Source organism: Callospermophilus lateralis, chromosome 5 (genome assembly GCF_048772815.1).
Source record: "Callospermophilus lateralis isolate mCalLat2 chromosome 5, mCalLat2.hap1, whole genome shotgun sequence".
NCBI classification, from domain to species: domain Eukaryota; kingdom Metazoa; phylum Chordata; class Mammalia; order Rodentia; family Sciuridae; genus Callospermophilus; species Callospermophilus lateralis.
The window spans coordinates 34,417,055-34,436,087 of NC_135309.1; the positions used below are offsets into that span (position 1 = coordinate 34,417,055).

General features: G+C 36.0%; 1 protein-coding gene across 7 annotated transcripts in view; it reads right to left on the minus strand.

Annotated features, from left to right (window-relative positions):
* Positions 1-19,033, minus strand: part of Rapgef6 (Rap guanine nucleotide exchange factor 6) — a 214,685-nt gene that overhangs the window by 4,730 nt on the left and 190,922 nt on the right. For 6 of the 7 annotated variants that reach the window (XM_076856438.2, XM_076856440.2, XM_076856436.2 and 3 more), the window contains 5 exons: positions 15,867-16,087; positions 13,741-13,929; positions 10,871-11,005; positions 4,308-4,533; positions 1,470-1,972 (listed from right to left, as the gene is read on the minus strand). In XM_076856438.2, the coding sequence (XP_076712553.2) occupies positions 1,470-1,972; positions 4,308-4,533; positions 10,871-11,005; positions 13,741-13,929; positions 15,867-16,087 (1,274 nt within the window). Of the gene's footprint in view, positions 1-1,469; positions 1,973-4,307; positions 4,534-7,156; positions 7,639-10,870; positions 11,006-13,740; positions 13,930-15,866; positions 16,088-19,033 lie in introns of those variants that run through there. The other variant, XM_076856441.2, reaches the window with a different exon arrangement.

The window sequence follows — 19,033 nt, forward strand, 5'->3', positions numbered from 1 at the left end:
AGATGACATTGATGATAAACTTTCTTCTACAGTTTAGCACTCACATCACAGAAGTGTGAGACACATTCTGTACTAACACTAGTCCTAAAGACAACAAACATTTAAAAGTTCACCCTAACCATCATTCTCTGTTGACTAGTCGAGTTTTCAAAAGATGTTTGGGGTTGCTGGAGAGCTGTTTCACCCTTTCCTGGAGACATGAACCACTGTTCTGTGGTACTACTGGGCAGATTAGTTATTCATCCAAGCATGTGGACAAATTTAACTTTACCCATAAAGATGAACTCATCTTTTTTTAGAACCTTACTTCTAACTTCTGCTTTTGGATTAAATAGAGAAGAAAAAAAAAAACATAATCTTAGAAAATTTATCTTAAATTAAATTTCTCTGATTTTCAGTGGATATTAAAAATTAATGGTGACTTTAGCTAGGTGTGGTGGTGCACAACTGTAATCCCAGCAGTTTAAGAGGCTAAGACAGGAGAATAGCAAGTTCAAAGCCAACCTTAGGAAAAACAATGTGATAAGCAACTCAGTGAGACCCTGTCTCTAGGGGATGGGGATATAGCTGAGTTGGTAGAGTGCTTGCCTCGCATGCTCAAGGCCCTGGGTGCAATCCCCAGCACCCCCCAGCAAACCCCCGCCCCGACACACACACAAAATGAGAGCTAAACACCCAATCTATAGTGCAATTTAACAAGTGACTATAAAATAAGCATACTTTAGTAACTAAATGTGATATCATGACTATGTCATAGAATTAAGAACTGATCATGAATAATATAGATTTAACAAATAGTCATTCCACATATGTAGAAAAGCAGGGACTATTCAAATATTTATATAATTCAGGGAATAAATTTTTCAAAAATATTATTTGATGGCTAAATACACTAAGAAAGCCTAGAATGAAATTCACAAATGATTTTGTACACTAATGATATGCAAAAGGAAGGTATAATGAAAAATGTTTCAGATTGATTTCTTTCTTTTTTCATGGTGCTGAAGATTGAACCCAGGGCCTCCTGAATGCTAAGCATATGCTCTACCACTAAGCTCACTCATATTTCCTCCTCTCACTTTTACTACCTCAAAGTAACAGAAGAATAAATGTTTCTACCATGTATGCCTAGCAGTTGTGGTACAAATAATTTCTTCCCCTTATGACAAGGAGAATAATATCTTTATTACTACTGTATAGTAATGTGATGATATTCTTCAATGAACCAAAAATATCTTAAAAAATAAAACATGACAAATGTATTTCCTTAACTACATATTTTCTCACCAGACTTTTTATTTTAATGGTTTGAATATCTGCTCCAAAACTCTTGAGAAACCATGAATTTTAGGGACAAAGAGAATGATTTTTTCCAAGAATAAAATCCTGGTCAATATATTCCACTGCCTTATTATTATTTTTTGCCACAATCTCTGAATACCAAGTATACAACAAAGCACACAACTTACCAATCAAGCCCTTTTCTGTGCTTGAAGTGACAGTTTTATAAACTGGGTCAGTGGCATCCTTTGGGTCCAAGCTGTCAGATGACTCAGTGGGGATGCTCTCCAATACTCTCCGTTTAACTGTCCCATAATTTGGTTCATATGTATCAGACAGAGAACTGGAGGAGGTCCAACTTTGTCTCAGCTGATTAGTCTCTAGGTTTCCCTTACACTGGCCACAAGTTCTAGAGCAGCCTTTAGGACAGGAGTAGGGCTCACAGTCAGTGGGTTCCACTTCAGCAATGGGATCATCCAAATGAGTATGCCTATAGGAGTTCAAAAAGTCCCAGCTTTTTGGGTTTGGAAGGCTCTGAAAGTTGTCATGGGAGCTGCTTGAACAGGAAGTCCAACTTCCACGACCACTATCAGCTGCTTCAATAACAATATGCTCATGAGAAATCTCTTCATTGCTCATAGAAGCTGAGACAGCTAAACCCTTGATTAAAGATGGTTTTGAAAGCATCCACCTGCAATTGGAGATAACACACAATTAGAAGTAAGTTACTGGCTTATTGGGCAATCTTTCTTCTGTCTATTCCAAGTATAAGCTCTTACAACAAACACAGAACATACACAGCTAGAAACATACAATGAAAAAACTCAAATGCTTAGGCAAGGTTTCCTAAAAAGTTTTAAAAAATACATTTTAAGTGAAAAATGCAATGATAAGGTTTGAAATGAATAAAATTAAGTAAACCTTTTCATTCTATTTCAATATACTCTTCTCCAATGAATATAGACATAAGAATCCACAGCTTAAGAAACCATGTTTTACTTTTCAAGGTATATTTGAAGTTAGCCTATTATAGTACCAAGTAAACAGCAATTTCCCCCCCCAATTTATTAAATGAATCCTATCATTTTTTGGGGGGATCCTCAAACTTAGGCTGATTGGCCAAATCTAGCTAACAGCCCATTTTTTTTTTTTTTTTTGGTCTGGTCTGGAGCAAAGAACGTTTTTTTTTTTTTTTTTTTTTTTATATTTTAAAGGGTTTAAATAAAACCATATGCAGCCTGCTGGTCTAAAATATTTCCTATCTAGTCCTTCACAAAATATTTGTGAACCTTTGATTTATAAATGGAAAAGGGGTCAACAAACTACAGGCCAAGGTCAAATCCAGTCCTCTGCCTAGTTTTGTAAATAAAGTTTTATTGGGGGCTGGGATTGTGGCTCAGAGGTAGAGCACTTGCCTAGCATGTGTGAGGCCCTAGGTTTGATCCTCAGCACCACATAAAAATAAATAAATAAAATAAAGATACTGGGTCCAACCACAGCTAAAAAATATTTTAAAAAATAAAGTTTTATGGGAAATAGTCATGCCGATTTGCTTATGTATTGGCTACAGCTGTTTTGATGTTAACAATAAAGGCAAAGTAGTTATAACAGAGATCTTATGGTCTGTGACATCTAAAATATTTAGAATTTGGGGCTTGGGATGTAATTCAGTGGTAGAGAGCTTGCCTAGTATACCTGGGGCCCTGAGTTAGACCCCAGGACAGGAAAAAACAAAACAAAACAAAACAAAACAACAGTAACAAAAAACAAACAAGGAAAAAAAAAAAAAGAAAACCCTAATTTTTATAAAAATACCTACTCTATGAAATCTAGAATATACCTTAAAATAGATATTAAAGTAGATTAAGCTTAACAATAATCACTTTAAAGTTTTTTGATGCTTTATTGAAGATTTCTATTTTGCTTGATTCTAAAAAGAAATTGGAAGATTCTAAAGATAAATTGGAAGTTAATTTTTTTTCTCTTTCTACATTTTTTTTATTGGTGTATTATAGGTGTACATAATTGGGACTTCTTGTTACCCAGTCCAGTATTTTTTTTTTAATTAATCTTTGAAAGCTCATTATTCTTATTCAAATCATGATATCAGAAAACAAGATTAAGGACTGATACCACTTTCCCAACCTGTCTATGATACGTACAATACTGGGTGTACATGTTTTTTTTGGTACTGTGGGTTCAACCCAGGGGCACTAAACCACTGAGCCTCCATCCCCAACCTCTCCTATTCTTCCAGCTTTTTTTTTAGATTTTTGAGACAGGGTCTCAGTAAGTTGTTTAGGGCCTTACTAAGTTGCTGAGGCTGGCTTTGAACCTGTCATCATCCTGCCTCAACTTCCGGAGTTGTTGGGATTACAGGTTACAGGCATGTGCCACCACACCTGGTGTGGGTGTACTTTCTATTATACAATTTTCGAGACACCTTTAAACTAACACCCAGTTTCTTTTTCTTCTTTTTTTTTTTGGTGGGGGAAGAGAGAAGTGGTGTTGCTGGAGATCCAACCCATAGCCTTGAACCTGCTACGTAATAAGCACTCTACCATGCAAATTTACTATTGGGTTAAATCCTGAGCCCTAGTAACTTCTATCATTTAGAAGTTACTTCAACTGAGTAACACTTTAAAAATAAGCATCCCTAGCAGGGAGGGAAGGCTAAGGCAGGAGGATGGCAAGTTTGAGGCTAGCCTCAGCAACTTAACAAGATCCTGTCTCAAAACAAAATATAAAAAAGGGCTGGGGTGCACCTCAGGGGTAAAGTGTCCTGGGTTCAATCACTAGTACCACAAAAAAAAAAAAAAAAAGAAATCATCTATACATCTTTAAAAATGTACTTATTTCCACATTCGGCATAGAGAATATGTGCTTGACCTTCATATTCTTTTACGGAATGTCTTGTGACTTTCCCACTTAGGGAAGGTACAGGGTTAAGATGGGGAATGCTGCTTAATGATTGATGGCCTCTTGGCTAAGGTTTTATAATTTGAATATAGATAAGGATGGTTTACCCAGGACCAAGCTGAGTATGGTCTCCTATTCCTGAGGAGTGCTCTGTCTTTTCCAGTGTCCCAGTGGATTCAGGGATTGCCATAGTCTGAGAACACCGTTCATCCTGTAGAGTTGTAGACATGGAGTCAACAGAACAATTGCTCACGATGCTGGACCGTGAAGAGATCTCGCTATGGCTGGAATCCGACAAGTTGTCCGATTTAGCTGATGGTATAAGTGCATAACCTGAATGGAAAAAATAAACAAACCAAAACTCTAATCAAACTTCAAAGGAATATGAGTGGGAGTAGTCAGGAAGAGGACAAAAAAATATATAAATATCTATATAGATGTAATAGTGCCCAATTTCTGTACGTATTCCCCTAAATATCTGTTAACCTACTTATCCCACATCTCACCAATACTCTAAATTCAAGAGCAAAGTCAAAATCCAGCATTACTAAGAATTTGTCCAAGGGTATATCTGGCCTAGGCTCTCACACAGTCACAAGTATTTAATAAAACAAAAAAGCATGAAGTACATTACAAATATTAAGAAGTACACATAATAGAGTTTCTCAATTTCTTTTTAGCCCTATGCCCTCTTCCTTTGATTAACACAAATATTTTCTGGCCTGATTTAAATCCAAAATACTACCTTGAGGTAAGGGTGGAAGTCAGGACTACATTTTTGCTTTTTCAAACTACATATACTTACCAAAGATGTTCTGGTTATGCCACCTAAGAAGTCTTGCTCCGAGTTGAGAATCACTGTTTCAGTATTTTATTTTTTTTTGTGATGCTGAGGATGAAACCCAGGAATTCCACATTCTAGGCAAAAGCTCTACTACTGAGCCATACCCCCAGTTCTGTTTCAACATCATTATTATTTTTTTCATCATTATTATTAATATTACTATTTATACTGGGGACCGAACCCAGAGGCATTCTAGCACTGAGCTATATCCACACACAGTTCTTTTTATTTTTTGAGATAGGATCTTGTTAAATTGCTGAGGCTAACCTTGAATTTATAATCCTCTTGACTCAGCCTCCTGAGTTGCTGGGATTATAGGTATGCATCACCAAGCCCAGTCCTGTTTCCATATTTTTAAAGATTGTTTTGGATTGGACTTAATTATATACCTACTTTCCTTTTTCTTCATTTCTTTGAAGAATATTCAATAGCTGAACAGATAGATTTAGAAAAATATATAATGGAAAAAACAAAACAAAACAAAACCGTGACTACATGTTTTAAATTCTTCTGTGCCTTACTACATAGCAGATAGCCAGATTGTCTTTTGTATTCTTTGGGTTAAAAGGGTAAGGATGGAATGAGGTAAAAGGATCCAAAAACAAAGTTGAAAGGAAGTGACCCAACAAGGGGGCAGGTCTCTAGAAAGCAAACAGTATCTTCTTGTTCATGGAGTGAGGTTCAACAGGTATATGACCTTGGACCAATCCAACAGGATATGACCTTGGACCAATCCCTCAGGTATGTTACTAGCATTTTCAGAGCCTTAGCTTTCTTATACATATAGAGAGGAAGTCAACTACTTAAGCTCCAAGATTTTTTTCTGAATTAAAACTCTTGGGAGTTTATTCACCAATGACTGTAGTCATTCAAGAAAAAATGTGTTGTGCAATAATCACATTAATGGCCTCATTAACTATTTCAAGGAGAAGTATCAAGCACCAGGAAATGTGCAATTAACCCATGGTTTAGGGGCTGAAGAACCAGGTTAAGTCAAGACAAGCTAGCCTCCTGAGTTGCACATCTTTGATCTTAAGGATCATTGTTAATGCCCATAAACTGATCAATTTTCAAGAGGATCAATAAAATGGATATGGTAAATAAAATAAAAAAATAAAAAAAACTTCCTTTAAAAGAAAAATCATTGCTCTTTTATTCTTGGAACACACTTGACTCACTTTTTAAAAATAATTTCATCCTTGTGTGTTAGTTATTTCTCAAATATAATGTATTTCAAGAATCACCTGGAAAGCTTACTAAGATACACATTCCCATGCCCACTTCTGGCAACTTATGAGGTCTGGGTGGGGCATAGTAATATAATTTCTTTTTCTTTTTGGTACTGGGAATTGAATTTAGGGGCACTTGACCACTGAGCCACATCCCTAGCCCTATTTGGTATTTTATTAGACAGGGTCTCACTGAGTTACTTGGTGCTTCACCAAATTGCTGAGGCTGGCTTGAACTTTCAGTCCTCCTGCCTCCATCTCCTGAGCCACCGGATTACAGGTATGCGCCACTGCACCTAGCTTATTTATACAGTTTTAAACAAGTTTCCCAAATGGCTTTGAATCTACTCTTAGATCAGTTCCTCCTTTCACAATCAGAGATATGTGAAAGACAGATAATACAAAAAATGGATGCGAAAAAGATCCAATTTCTTGCCTCCTAAAAACATCTTTGTCCATTAGCTTACAATGCTGTAGGGAGTACTAAGATGGCAATAAAATTCTCTAAGGCAAAGAGAGATAACCACCAGATATTTAAAAAAAAATAATCAAATCAGATTTTTACCAGGGGTTTTATGGCGAAAATGAACACTAATTCCTGAAAAGCTTCTATATTTATTTCGCTCACAGACCCAGCTGTAGGAAATAAAGCCAACTACAGAAAACAAGAGTATAACATTTACTAACTCAATACATTAGTAAAATAACATGTACAAATAAGGCACTTTTAATCAAGATTACTTTGTTGTAAGAGGACCTGTAATACTAATCATAAAATGCTTATTAATAGTATCTTACTAAGTTGTCTCTCCAAGTGGCTTAATTCAAGCTACATTTACATTAATAACTAAAAACAAATTTAACACTGTAATAAGGAACTTCGTCAGAGTGTCTTCCTCCTTTTAGACTTGAATCGCGTATGGAAGCAGTTTAAAATATTACTGTTGCCTCGGCTATTTGAATTGAAGATGTCACTCCCTTTCTCATCTTTGATGTTGCTTCCAACATCCTTCACTTTCTCACAGCTGTCTGTAGCTTGATTGTGATCTGTGTCCTCTTTTTGGCTGTTGACTAGTCTCTCCCTTGAAAGAGTTCTTTCCCTAAATCTTCTAAACGGGGATGTCATTCTTTTTCTGGTTGTGTTCTCACAACTTGTCCTGTCTCTATTCTCCTCAGTGGCCTTCTTGATCCTGTCTGTTCTTTTGGCTGTGCTCCTGGTAATCTGAAGGATTTTCTTTTGCAAGTAAACCCCACCTATTCCGGGGCAGTTCTGGCCACTGATCTCGGTGCTGGACTCACAGGGAGGGGATGAGCAAGGCCCTGAGAGGCGCAGGAGGATGCTGTGATCAGATATGATACTGCCAACTGGAGGGAGAAATGCAAAAACCCTGACATGGTCAATTAATTCTTTCCAATTAATCACAATCAACCTACTAAAAAATTTATTATCTTGACAACATCTGCAAAATGGAAATCTAGCAAAAATATTTTTAATGCATAAAAATGTATTATATAGCATAAACACATTGTTATTATAATAAGACAGAACACAGGAGAAAGATTATCTTATCTTGATCAGAACAGGCTGGTGGTAACAGTGTTGAAAGTAAACCAAGGTGGTCAAATCATCAGAAAATATATGACTAGAGTAACAGGTAACCAGAACTATTTCTCAAAAGAAATTATGCCTGTCTAGAATTTTCCAGCAGATTTTACTAAGAAAAAGCTTAGCAAAAACCAAATGGAACACAAAAAGAATACATATTAACACGTATATTTACAAAGCATCATTTCTGATGCTGCTGTGGCTCTAAGGTGGAGAGGTTGCCTTTCTTAAGTGCTGAGGAAGATTATATAATGCTTAAAGTCTCTTGACTTCCTTCTTTTAAAAGTGCTTACTTGTTTAACTTCTTCTTACGAAAATATGAAACAGAATTATTTTCTTAATTGTTAGAAAACAACTAATTTCAAGTCAGGCATGGTAGTGTTTATCTGTAATCCCAGCTACTCAGGAGGCTGAGGTAGGAGGATCACAAGTTCAAAGCCAATCTACGTAAATTAGTGAGGATGTAGTTGAGCAGTAGAGCACCAGTGGGTTCAATCCTCAGTAGCACAAGGAAAGAAGGGGAGAAAAACAGAAAACAAATAATTCCAGAATCGAGATAAAACTAAGAACGAATCCTAATAACATATTTAGTGTAATGACATAAATTGGCAAAAACCTATCTATAGAAATATCATATTCAGTTGAGCGAGTTATTTATGTGTGTGTGTGTGTGTGTGTGTGTGTGTGCGTGCGTGCATGTGCGTGTTGTGTGTGTGTGTACTGGAGACTGAACCCAGGAGCCACGTCCTCAGCCCTTTTTATTTTTTATTTTGAAACAGGGTCTTGCTAATTTGCATAGGACCTCACTAAGTTGCCAGGGCTGGCTTTGAACTTGTGATCCTCCTGCCTCAGCCTCCCTAGCTGCTGGGATTATAGGCAGGTGCCACCATGCCTGACTAAGTTTTTTTTTTTTTTTTTTAATATTTTTTTTAGTTGTAGGTGGACACAATACCTTTATCTTTATTTATTCATATGTGGTGCTGAGGCTTGATTGAACCCAGCGCCTCATACACACTAGGCAGGTGCTCTACTGCTGAGCCACAACCCCTGTGCCTCAGTTTTGACAGAGCATATGCAACAACAAACTGAAATAATGCTCAAGAGAATTTCTTCAGGATTCTAAATATGATTATGACAGGTTCACAAACCTATAAATATCATAGTCAACTCTCAGCTACACACTGAAAGATAATCCAGAAAGACCTTTCTATTTCAATGGTGAGAGTGGATTTTCTGCTGGGAATAAGGCCAATGGGGGTATTCCTGTTCCTGATATTTCTTCCCCCAAGTTATAGTCAGGCATAAAGCACTGAATCAGATCCAACTAGCTCTCTGCTTACAGAATTTTCTAGTCTGAAATGGACCTCTGAATAGCTTCCAAAAGGGATGAGGGATGTAAAGTGCTCCTTCAAGGGTATTAGCACACAGGCACTGTTTATGAGGATTATTTGTCTGGCTGCAGGCACTGCTGCCAGATCTGACAAAGGCACCCTGGATGGGACAAAGGAGAAAAGGAGATGGGATCAGGTCTATGTGCCTCAAAAAATATCATGTGTATGTCACAACAGGATGAGAAATATGTGTTTATAAATACAACTATTGTATATATGCTGCTTATATGTTCTGATTTTCACGAAGCTTTCCCTTGTAAAATCTGAATGAAAATTCTAGCCAGTTTCAGCTATGTGAGAAAGGGCAGGTAAGTAATGAAGCTAGTTGCCCTGGGTTGGCAGCAGGGAAACAAAAGAGACACTACTTTTTAGCACATATGACTTTATAAATATTATTACATTTAAACCTTGGAGGACCCTGAAATAGATGGTCTTTCCCCCTGTCTTTTAGAGAGAAAACCTGACCCTATAATAAGTTATACACTGTAACACAGATATAGCAGGGGACAGAATCAGGATTCAACTCAGATCTGACATCATTGCTACATAAGGTGGCAAAAATAAGAAAAAGCCCTGAAGAATGAGATGTAACTCAGAACATGGGAGCTGAGGCAAAGTCTGGAAGCTTCTCCCTCCTGCTAGAATTAAAAAACTTGTCTCCCCCTCTGCTTATATGCCATCTTAAGCTGTAATTATTTAATTCTTGTATATCTGTAAAGATCCCAGTATTAGGGAGCTTTTTCTTCCAGGGTACAAACAGAGGGTACAGGGGCTAATGTAAGAAATACACACCCTATCTAGAATGCTACATGTGCAGTTAACATGAAATGGAATCTCCATAGGTACTGTCCAGGCTAGCCAAGAAAAGCTTTGGTCTCAATTTCTTTTTAGTATAAAAACACATGTAAAAGAACAAGAAGGATGTCAGATTTTTTACCTCGTTAGGTTCTGTAAAAGTATAAATGTAAAATCTATAAAGGTATCTGTCCTAAATCTTGATTCATAAAAAGGTAATATGCTATTGCTAAAAAAAAAAAAAAAAGAAGTCACCTTAAATATCTGTTTCTTTTTCTACATCTTGGTTAAAAATATTATTGTAGATATTTTTATTGGCAAATGCTCCAATGAAATGTTTGAATACCGAAAATTTAGAAAGTAACATCAAGAACTGGCACAGATCAAAAAACCTGTGATTTCTGCCTTTATTTTTATCTATGCTTGCTCTCTGTCACAGAAATTAAAACCACCCTCTGAATTCTGGAGTCCCAGTTACATGATGTATAACAACTGAAAAGTTGTTTGAATAATTCAATAAGAAATAGCAAAGTTCAAAAAGTAACTCTTAGCAGTTATACTTTTTTCTTTTTTTTAAACTTTAGTTGGTTATAATACCTTTATTGTATTTATTTATTTTTTATGTGGTGCTGAGGTTCAAACCCAGGGCCTCGCACTTATTAGGCGAGCACTCTACTGCTGAGCCACAACCCCAGCCCACAGTTACACTTTTCTATTATTCATTTATTTATGGACTAAAAAGCAACATATGTGCTAGAAAGTGCTGTTCAGTTTAACAAGAACAAGCCTGAAATGTCTGTCTTACCTTTGCGAGGGGAACCTTGAGGAGATGCAGGAGGACTAGAATGTAAAGATGATGCCACAGACACAGTGTCTTCTGTATGTTTCTTACCACTTATTTCTTCGGTTGGTCCTAAAACTTTCTGAGGTAAACTTGAACCTAAGAATAAAATCAAAGAAATGCGTAAGTCCCATTTTACAATTTAAATGTCTGTATATGCCTAATTCACTACATAACTAAAGCCATGAGGCACAATGGCTAGTATAGTCAACTGAAATGTGTAAATGACAAACGAAGACTAAATGACTGCATAATGGCATACAGATATTCTCACCTCTAGGTTATTTGTTCAAATTCAGCTGGTCATAGATCAGTTTATAATAAAAAGTTTCCTTTGTGGCAGAAGAGAAATCAATTTTTACTTATGCTTGCTCTCTGTCACAGAAGTTAAAAACCACCCTCTGAATTCTGAATAAAGTGACCCACGCCTCACAATTGACACACCTGTTTGAAATCTTAAAGGGAAGACATGGATTCAAACTCTTCCCTCCCCTCTAGAGGTGGCCTCTCCAAGTCAGAGTGAGGCATTGGTCAGGGGCAGTGTAGGAATGCTGGCACTGGCACTACCTGTGGTGCATCTGTGCTGAGGATATACAAAAGAGGCTGCAGGGCTGCCAGTCCAGCCCTTTACAAGAGCACTAAATTCACACTCCAGGAGAGAAGTAAACAACAGAAAGAATCATGAAGTCATAGAAAAATAATATGGAGCCTAGTGGAAATATTCTATCATTACCCTATCTAACAGCTGGCACTGTTTAGTGACGGTTAAACCAAAATGCTTTCAATATACTGACAACTGACTTTTCCAATGTGGTCTTCTCTAAGAAATGTCAAAGAACTACTGACACTGTTCTTAACCAGCAGAGTAAACACAACTTTGATGAGAATATAGCCCAGTGACAAGCAGCTTTTGACAATGAAAACTCTTTAATCACACCATATCCTTACTACTTGAATATAGTTTTAATATACAATATATTTTACCCATAAATACCAGCCATATTATTGGGGAGGGAACGAGAGGGAGGGGACATGGGACTACCCAGTATACATAGTGCCGTCTCTCAGGTGCTAATATCCAAGTTAAACAATGAAAGCTAAACTTGTCCCTCCCTTACTCTTACCAAATTTATTAATTTTGCATCCAATTCTTTTAATTCCTGCATCCACTAAACTAGTCTAGGTCCTGAGCAATTTCCAATAAAATGTTACATCAGCTATCCATTCAAGCTTTCTACCTCAGATCTTGCTGCATTCTCTACTATAGTCTATTCTCAATCATAATTTGTACTATAACTTTCCCGTGTTCAAATTTCTTTAATGGCGTCTCAATCACAACTTGCCTTTAGCATAGCAAATTATAATTTTGACACATTTAATGAGTTTGGTTCTCAGTAAGAATAAAATACTACCTTTCTTATAGGTTATTATAAAGAATAAACAAATGTATGGTCAGTAAAGCACTGTGAACTGTGCCTCAAACTCCCTAAATGCTAACTGTCAACTTTAGTTACTATTTTCTTTCAATACTCTGCATGAAATTTGCAGCCAGTCAGCAAAGCACTTGTAGCTCCTTGCAAACACTAAGCTGTTTCCTTTGCTTGAAGCAACTTTTCTGAAACCTTCCCCTAATTACTTCCTTCCTCTTCTTGAGGTTCTGCTTAAATCTTATCTCCAAAAAGCTTTCTTTTGAAGCCCTGCCTTTTCACTCCTGCTAAAGGTGCCTCTTATTTTTCCTTTTATATGGTCTGTATTTACCCCCTGCATAACAGTAAACACATACTGAAGTATCTGGGAGTCTCTATATAAACCAAACTGAAAATTTGGCACGGGAGGGGGCATTTCTTTCTTTCTTTTTTTATTTTCAACTGTGTAACTCAAATAAAATGAAATTAAATTCACAAACTTCTATTTAATATGTATTATTAGATTAAAGTAATAATTTTAGGAATCAAATTTAATGTAGCTTCCCACCTAAAAGCTGAAATAGCAATAAACAATAAAAAAGTTATTTGGATAATGTCTACATGGCCTAAAAGTGGCAAAGAAATGTGGAAATTATATAAATATATATTTATATATATATATATACATACACACACACAGATTTTTTTCTTCTTCTTTCTTTTCCTCTTCTATTTCTTTGTTACCAGGGACTGAACCCAAGGTCACTTAACCATTGACCACATCCCCAGCCCTTTTTATTTTTAGATAGGGTTTCACTAAGTTGCTGAGGCTGGCCTTCAATTTTCAATCCTTCAGCCTGATGCTCTGGAGTCACTGGTATTACAGGTATGTGCCACTGTGTCTGGCTGGCTGTCATAGTTGTTGTAGGTTACTAGCTGGTATTTCATTAAATACATCTTTTAATGCAGTAAGTCCTTGATGTATTGCCCAGGGTTTGATGCAAATACTCAAGATATATTACTATAAGTTTTTTGGGGGTGATAAATAGATTTTAGCTTTACAGGAATTCCAAGGCTAGCATTTAAAACATGTACACTGGGGTTGAGGTTGTAGTTCAGTGGTAGATTACTTGCTCCTCATGTGTAAGCACTGGGGCAAAAATAAATAAAGGTATTGTGTTCCATCTACAACTAAACAAAAACAAAAACAAAAACAAAAACAAAACTTAAGTATGCTATCGTCAAATATCTCTAGGGAAAATCAAACGGAATATACTTAAACCGGTATTCTTTTTATCCTTTTAACTGATTCATTAAGAGATGATATTACACAATTTACAATAGCTCATCTTCTGAGCATTTGTAATTGTCACTTTAATCCCCCTGGAATTTAATTAAATGAATATAATACTAATTGTGAATACTCACTCAATGTAGGGTCTCTTGCTTGTCCCTTCTTCCTGATGGGGTGCAAATTAACAGCTGGTACCTGAAGAACCTGGCTTACTCTGTGGGACTGATGTAAGTGGGCTTTAGCTGTTTGGCCAGCTGACCTCAGAGGCACTGGAGACATTTCAGATGACTTGGCAGATCTTTTCTCACTTAAATTCTTGGTCACTATAGGAGAGAGAGAAAAAAAAAAAGGTAAGTGAACTTCTTTTTTAGGCAAGGCTATTATTACCACAGGCAACAATAAGTGGCCTATTAAATATCACTAATTTTTAGCACAAAAATAAAATGTTTTAAACTACCTTTCATAAATTTCATGACTTCAAGCCATTCTCCATACAATGGCAAAATGTTTCTATCAAATGAAAATCTGATCATATCACTTTCTTTCTCCATATGTCCCTGTATACAACTTTATATGCCTTCTCACTGTTCACAGGATAAAGGCCCAAAGCCCTACAACATGGCCTTAAAAGACCCTGCATGATTTAGCATCAACCCGTCCTCTTTAACTGTGTGCCTTTCTCTTCCTCAGCCCTATACTCTCTAGATTCCTATTAAAATAAATTGTTTAGTTTTCTAGACTGGAAAACTCCCTTCTACTATGTAACACTTGGTGCATCTTTCAGATGAAGATGCACTTGCTCAAAAACCCAGGGAACTTCGATTTAAGAAACGAAAGAGCTGCTCCTTTGCATGTAATCAATACCATAGTCTAAAGGATATTCTTTCTTCAGGCAGTGCTTCTATTTATTTATTTATTTACTTATTTTGTGGTGCTAGGGAATGAACCCAGAGCCTTATGCATGCCAGACAAGCACTTTATCACTAAGCTATATCCCTAGCCCCATGCAGTACTTTTAATCCTTTACTCAGTTATTCAGGATGGTTTTATGAGGTAGGTATAACCTTAGTACTTCATAATATGTTTGCTTTAAATATCAGGATAAAAGCAAATAGATGTTTAAAATGTCCCAGCATAGATGTAATAATTAGTAATTATGCTTTTATTATGAGAGCCTAGTGAATATTTTGGGTGATAAACATCAGGGAACAACGCAGAAAGCTAAAACACAGGGACTCCTGGGGACAATAAACACTGGCTCATCAACGAATTGATCCTAAAATGTAATTTTTGAGTAAGAGCTTTGAAACACATTCTACCTTTCTCTCAACACTATATCAGTTCTTGATTTCACTAACATATGTGGTTTGTTATTTATACTTAATTTTTAAAAGGTCAGCATTAAGTGGGAAATCAAATTCCTTAATTTTTTCAAAAGGAACTAAAACACTATGTATAATAATAATAATAAAATAAAAAAAAAAAGTCAGCATAGGGCTTGAGAGTGTGGCTCTGTGGCAGAGTACCTGTTTGCTAAGCATGCCAGCATGGGTGGCAGGAAGGGGTTGTTCAATATTGAGGACAGAATCTCTTTTTCCATTGTATTTTCTAGATATTATCAGAATATGCCTGGCTTTTTCTTGTTTTACCTGACACCTGCAAAACACCTATTATCTCTAATGTTTGAATCAGATTTCTTATATTTTCTAATTGACAAATTAAATAATTACAATACCCATTAAATAAAAAAGTAAAAATTTCACCCTTCATTTTAAGCTCAATGCAAAAATGTTCTCAAACAAAAAGACTCTTCTTAAGGCTCCAAGTTTTACAAGATGTTTTTATAAAGCTGCTTTTTTTTTTTTTGGTACTGTGAATTTAACTCAGGAGCACTTAATCACTGAGCTACATCCTCATTCCCTCACCTCCTTTTAAAGTAATTTTGAGACAGTGTCTCACTAAGTGGCTAAGGCTGGCCTTGAATTTGCAATCCTTTTGCCTCAGCTCCTGAGTTGCTGGGATTACAGGTGTGTGCCACTGTGCCCTGCTTTATAAAGCTTCTTAAAGAATAACAATTTATCCCTCTCTTTCTTGCATATCAGGGATGAATAAGATTCTGGATCTGATTAATGGAATTACATGATGTTTAGGGTATGTCAGTACAAAGTTAATTTTCCTGGAACTTCAGCATAATTCTGGGGAACCAACTATCTATTTTGTTATCCTCTGTAGTATCACATAAATGAAAACTTGTACTCACAGGTACCATATCCAGGCTCCCACTGCAATGACATCATCTGGAACTTCTCCTCATCTGTCTCTACATCCAGACTAGAAAGATACTGCTTTACTTTCCTTGCCATTTGGGCATCCTCATACAGCTTCTTGGCATTGAGCAGAGAGCTGCGGCGTGTCCTTTTTTTGTGAGCACCTCCCTGAACATCCAGCATGTTTGAATTTGTGCTGCCTTGACTGAGTGACCTGTAAGAGGATAGAAATCAAAATAAGGGGTGGTAAAGATGAGAATTAAGCACAAAAGAATGAAGATTAAAAGATTTTGCTCTGTTAATGCTATTGCATGCTGACATAAATGAGTTAAAAGATGAAGAGCATTAATGCAAAGTAATTTGGCACATATGGCGATATTCTGAATAAAGAATAAGATTTGATAAAATGCAAATTTCAAAAGAACAAAATACCAACTTCTCCCTATGTAATATATTCTATCAGACCTGTGTTTGTGCCTATGCAACCATGGTACAACTGTGACAAGAAAAAGCATTCCTTTGGCCCTAGAAGCCATCCACACTCTAGAGATATGGCAAGAATCTGGCAACACAAGACTATCCTCTATCAGATATCTGCATGAAGCTTCTCCCATAAGGAAGTTTCTAGAGCAGTTTTGCTCATCTGTGCTACTCTGGACACACGGACACGCTATTACAATCATCATTCCTGTCTAAATAGGATTACTTTGGGCATGCTGTCCAATTTTACTAGTAAGATATTAGCTGAAAATAACAGCATTTTTATTCAATTCAGAATAGAGATCAGAAATGTAAAAAAAATTTTCAGTATTTCCTCATATATGGAATAGTTAGTCAATATTTGGGTTTAAGGAAGGGGAATCTGAAATTAATTTTTGTAATGCTGCTAAATGTGATGGAACTGCAAGTTGAGTAAAAACAACTACAATTCAAATAACCTACGCTTTCACCCAACTCTGTTTGTCAAGCATCCTTTAACAAGACTAGCAAACACAAGGTTCTTGAATGATTTTTATTTGAAGGCAGCTGCTGTTCTAAAAGAAGAATATCCATTCATTTTCTAAATTTGTCTCATATTTACATAAAAGTATTCTAAATACACAGATCACAACCATACAACAATTTGTTCTTTAGTGCTCACATACTTAAATTAGGTGAAACAGCTAAAATAGTGTTATGGCATTTTTTAAAAAATCACATTTTAAGATCTCTTTAAACAGCGGTATATTAAGATTTGATGACAACTTTCAATTGCTGCTGGTTAGGCAGAAACTGTTGATGTAGTCATCACTACTTAAAAGTGATACTACTTAAAGTGATACTACTTAAACCTTAATACTTGCAGAATGATTTGGAATAAAGAATACTGATATGAGTAAATTACCCTTTCAGATTCCAGGGAGCAAATGATTATAAAGAGAGTAAATTTGACAATTTCAATAACATTCCCAAAGGTGTCAAAAGGTGGCTAGCTCTAATTACTTGCAAAGCCAGCCTCAGAACCCAATATCAGGAGCTTGCATTATGCCATATTTTTAAGATGGTGGATTATCAATACACTGGATGACACACAAGACAAGACTGTGTGCATTTGAGTCTCTGTATACTGCAGAAAACCCAGAAACTAATGACTCTAAAAGTGTTTCAGAAGATTCACATTCTGAATATGAAGAAATTTTATAAAGATCTAAACCAATTTATTTTGCTTGTTTTCCTTTTTAGATATACACAAAAAATGTTAATGTAATAAAAATTCAAACCTAAGTTCACAGACTTATAAGAGATCTTTCAATAGCATGAAGTACAAGTTTGGTAACAGGATAAAGCAGTGATCTGGGGATTGGCAGCACAGGGGGATTGAATCCAGGGGCACTTGACCACTAAGCTATATCCCCAGCCCTTTTTATTTTGAGACAGAGTCATAAGTTGTCTAGGGTGATCTTGAACTTGTAATCCTCCTGCCTCAGCCTCCTGAGTAGTTGGGATGACAGGCATATGCTACCACACTTGACCACTGCAGTGATTTTCTTGTGTTGCATAAAATAGTGGAGTCAACTGATAAAACTTTGGATTCAAAGAAATGAAGTAAAATTCAGTCCTAAAACTTGGTAACAAGTTTCAATATACTAATATTTAATAATTTTAAAAGAAAGAGAGGGTGTTAACAAATTTAGGATAGATAAAAATTCTTTTTTTTTCCTTTTGTGGTACAGGGATTAAACCCAGGGTCTCGCACATGCTGAGCAAGCACTCTAGCACTGAGCCAAATTCTCCATCCTTTTAAAAACTATTTTAAGACAGTGTCTTGTCAGGTTGCCCAGGCTGGCCTCAAACTTGTGATCCTTCTGTTGCAACCTCCTAAGTAGTTGGGATTATAGGAGTGCATCACTATGCCTGGCAGTATAGATAACAAAATTCTAAAAAAGAAAACATTGTAATAAATGACAGTGTCTTCCACACTATTTCCAAAACAGGAAATACTGATGTAAAATGAAAATATCTGTTTGTAAGCATCAACTATCATACAAGACAAATCCTAAAGCTGAATAAAAAGTGAATGTATTAAATCATTAATCACCTCAAAAAGCCACTATGATTGTGCAAGTATTATTCTTTAAAATATTAATACCAGGTTAGAAGAGACAGAAAAGACTAAGACATAAATGTATGATATGGAAGAAATACACAAGAAACACAGAAAAGGAAGGAAGGAATGAAGTACAGGAAAGCCAAATTTGCTAAGCTTTAACAGAAAACAAAACCACAAATAAGACACAATACTGAAGAAAATGGCTCACAAAATAATTCTTCTTACATGTAATAAAAAATCTAACTTCTTGGTTCACTAGTATTAAGAAAATCCCTCTTATATAATTCTTTCACCCATAAAAGTCATCTCTCTCTTCATCTAAAAATGAAAGGACTAAGTACATGATATATAAAAACTTTAACAATTTACGATTCTAAACGAATATCTATGTATGTAGAAGCATAAAAAACAAAAAACAAAAGGTGTTTTTTATTCTAACATTTTTACAGAGAGTTAAAGTCTTTTAGCAAAGCTGGTAGAAATTTAAAATAATTTTCAATCAGTGTTGGAAATCTCAGGTGTAAATGGCTTGGAAGAATTAAAATCAGGTTCTAGTTTTATTTTGTAATA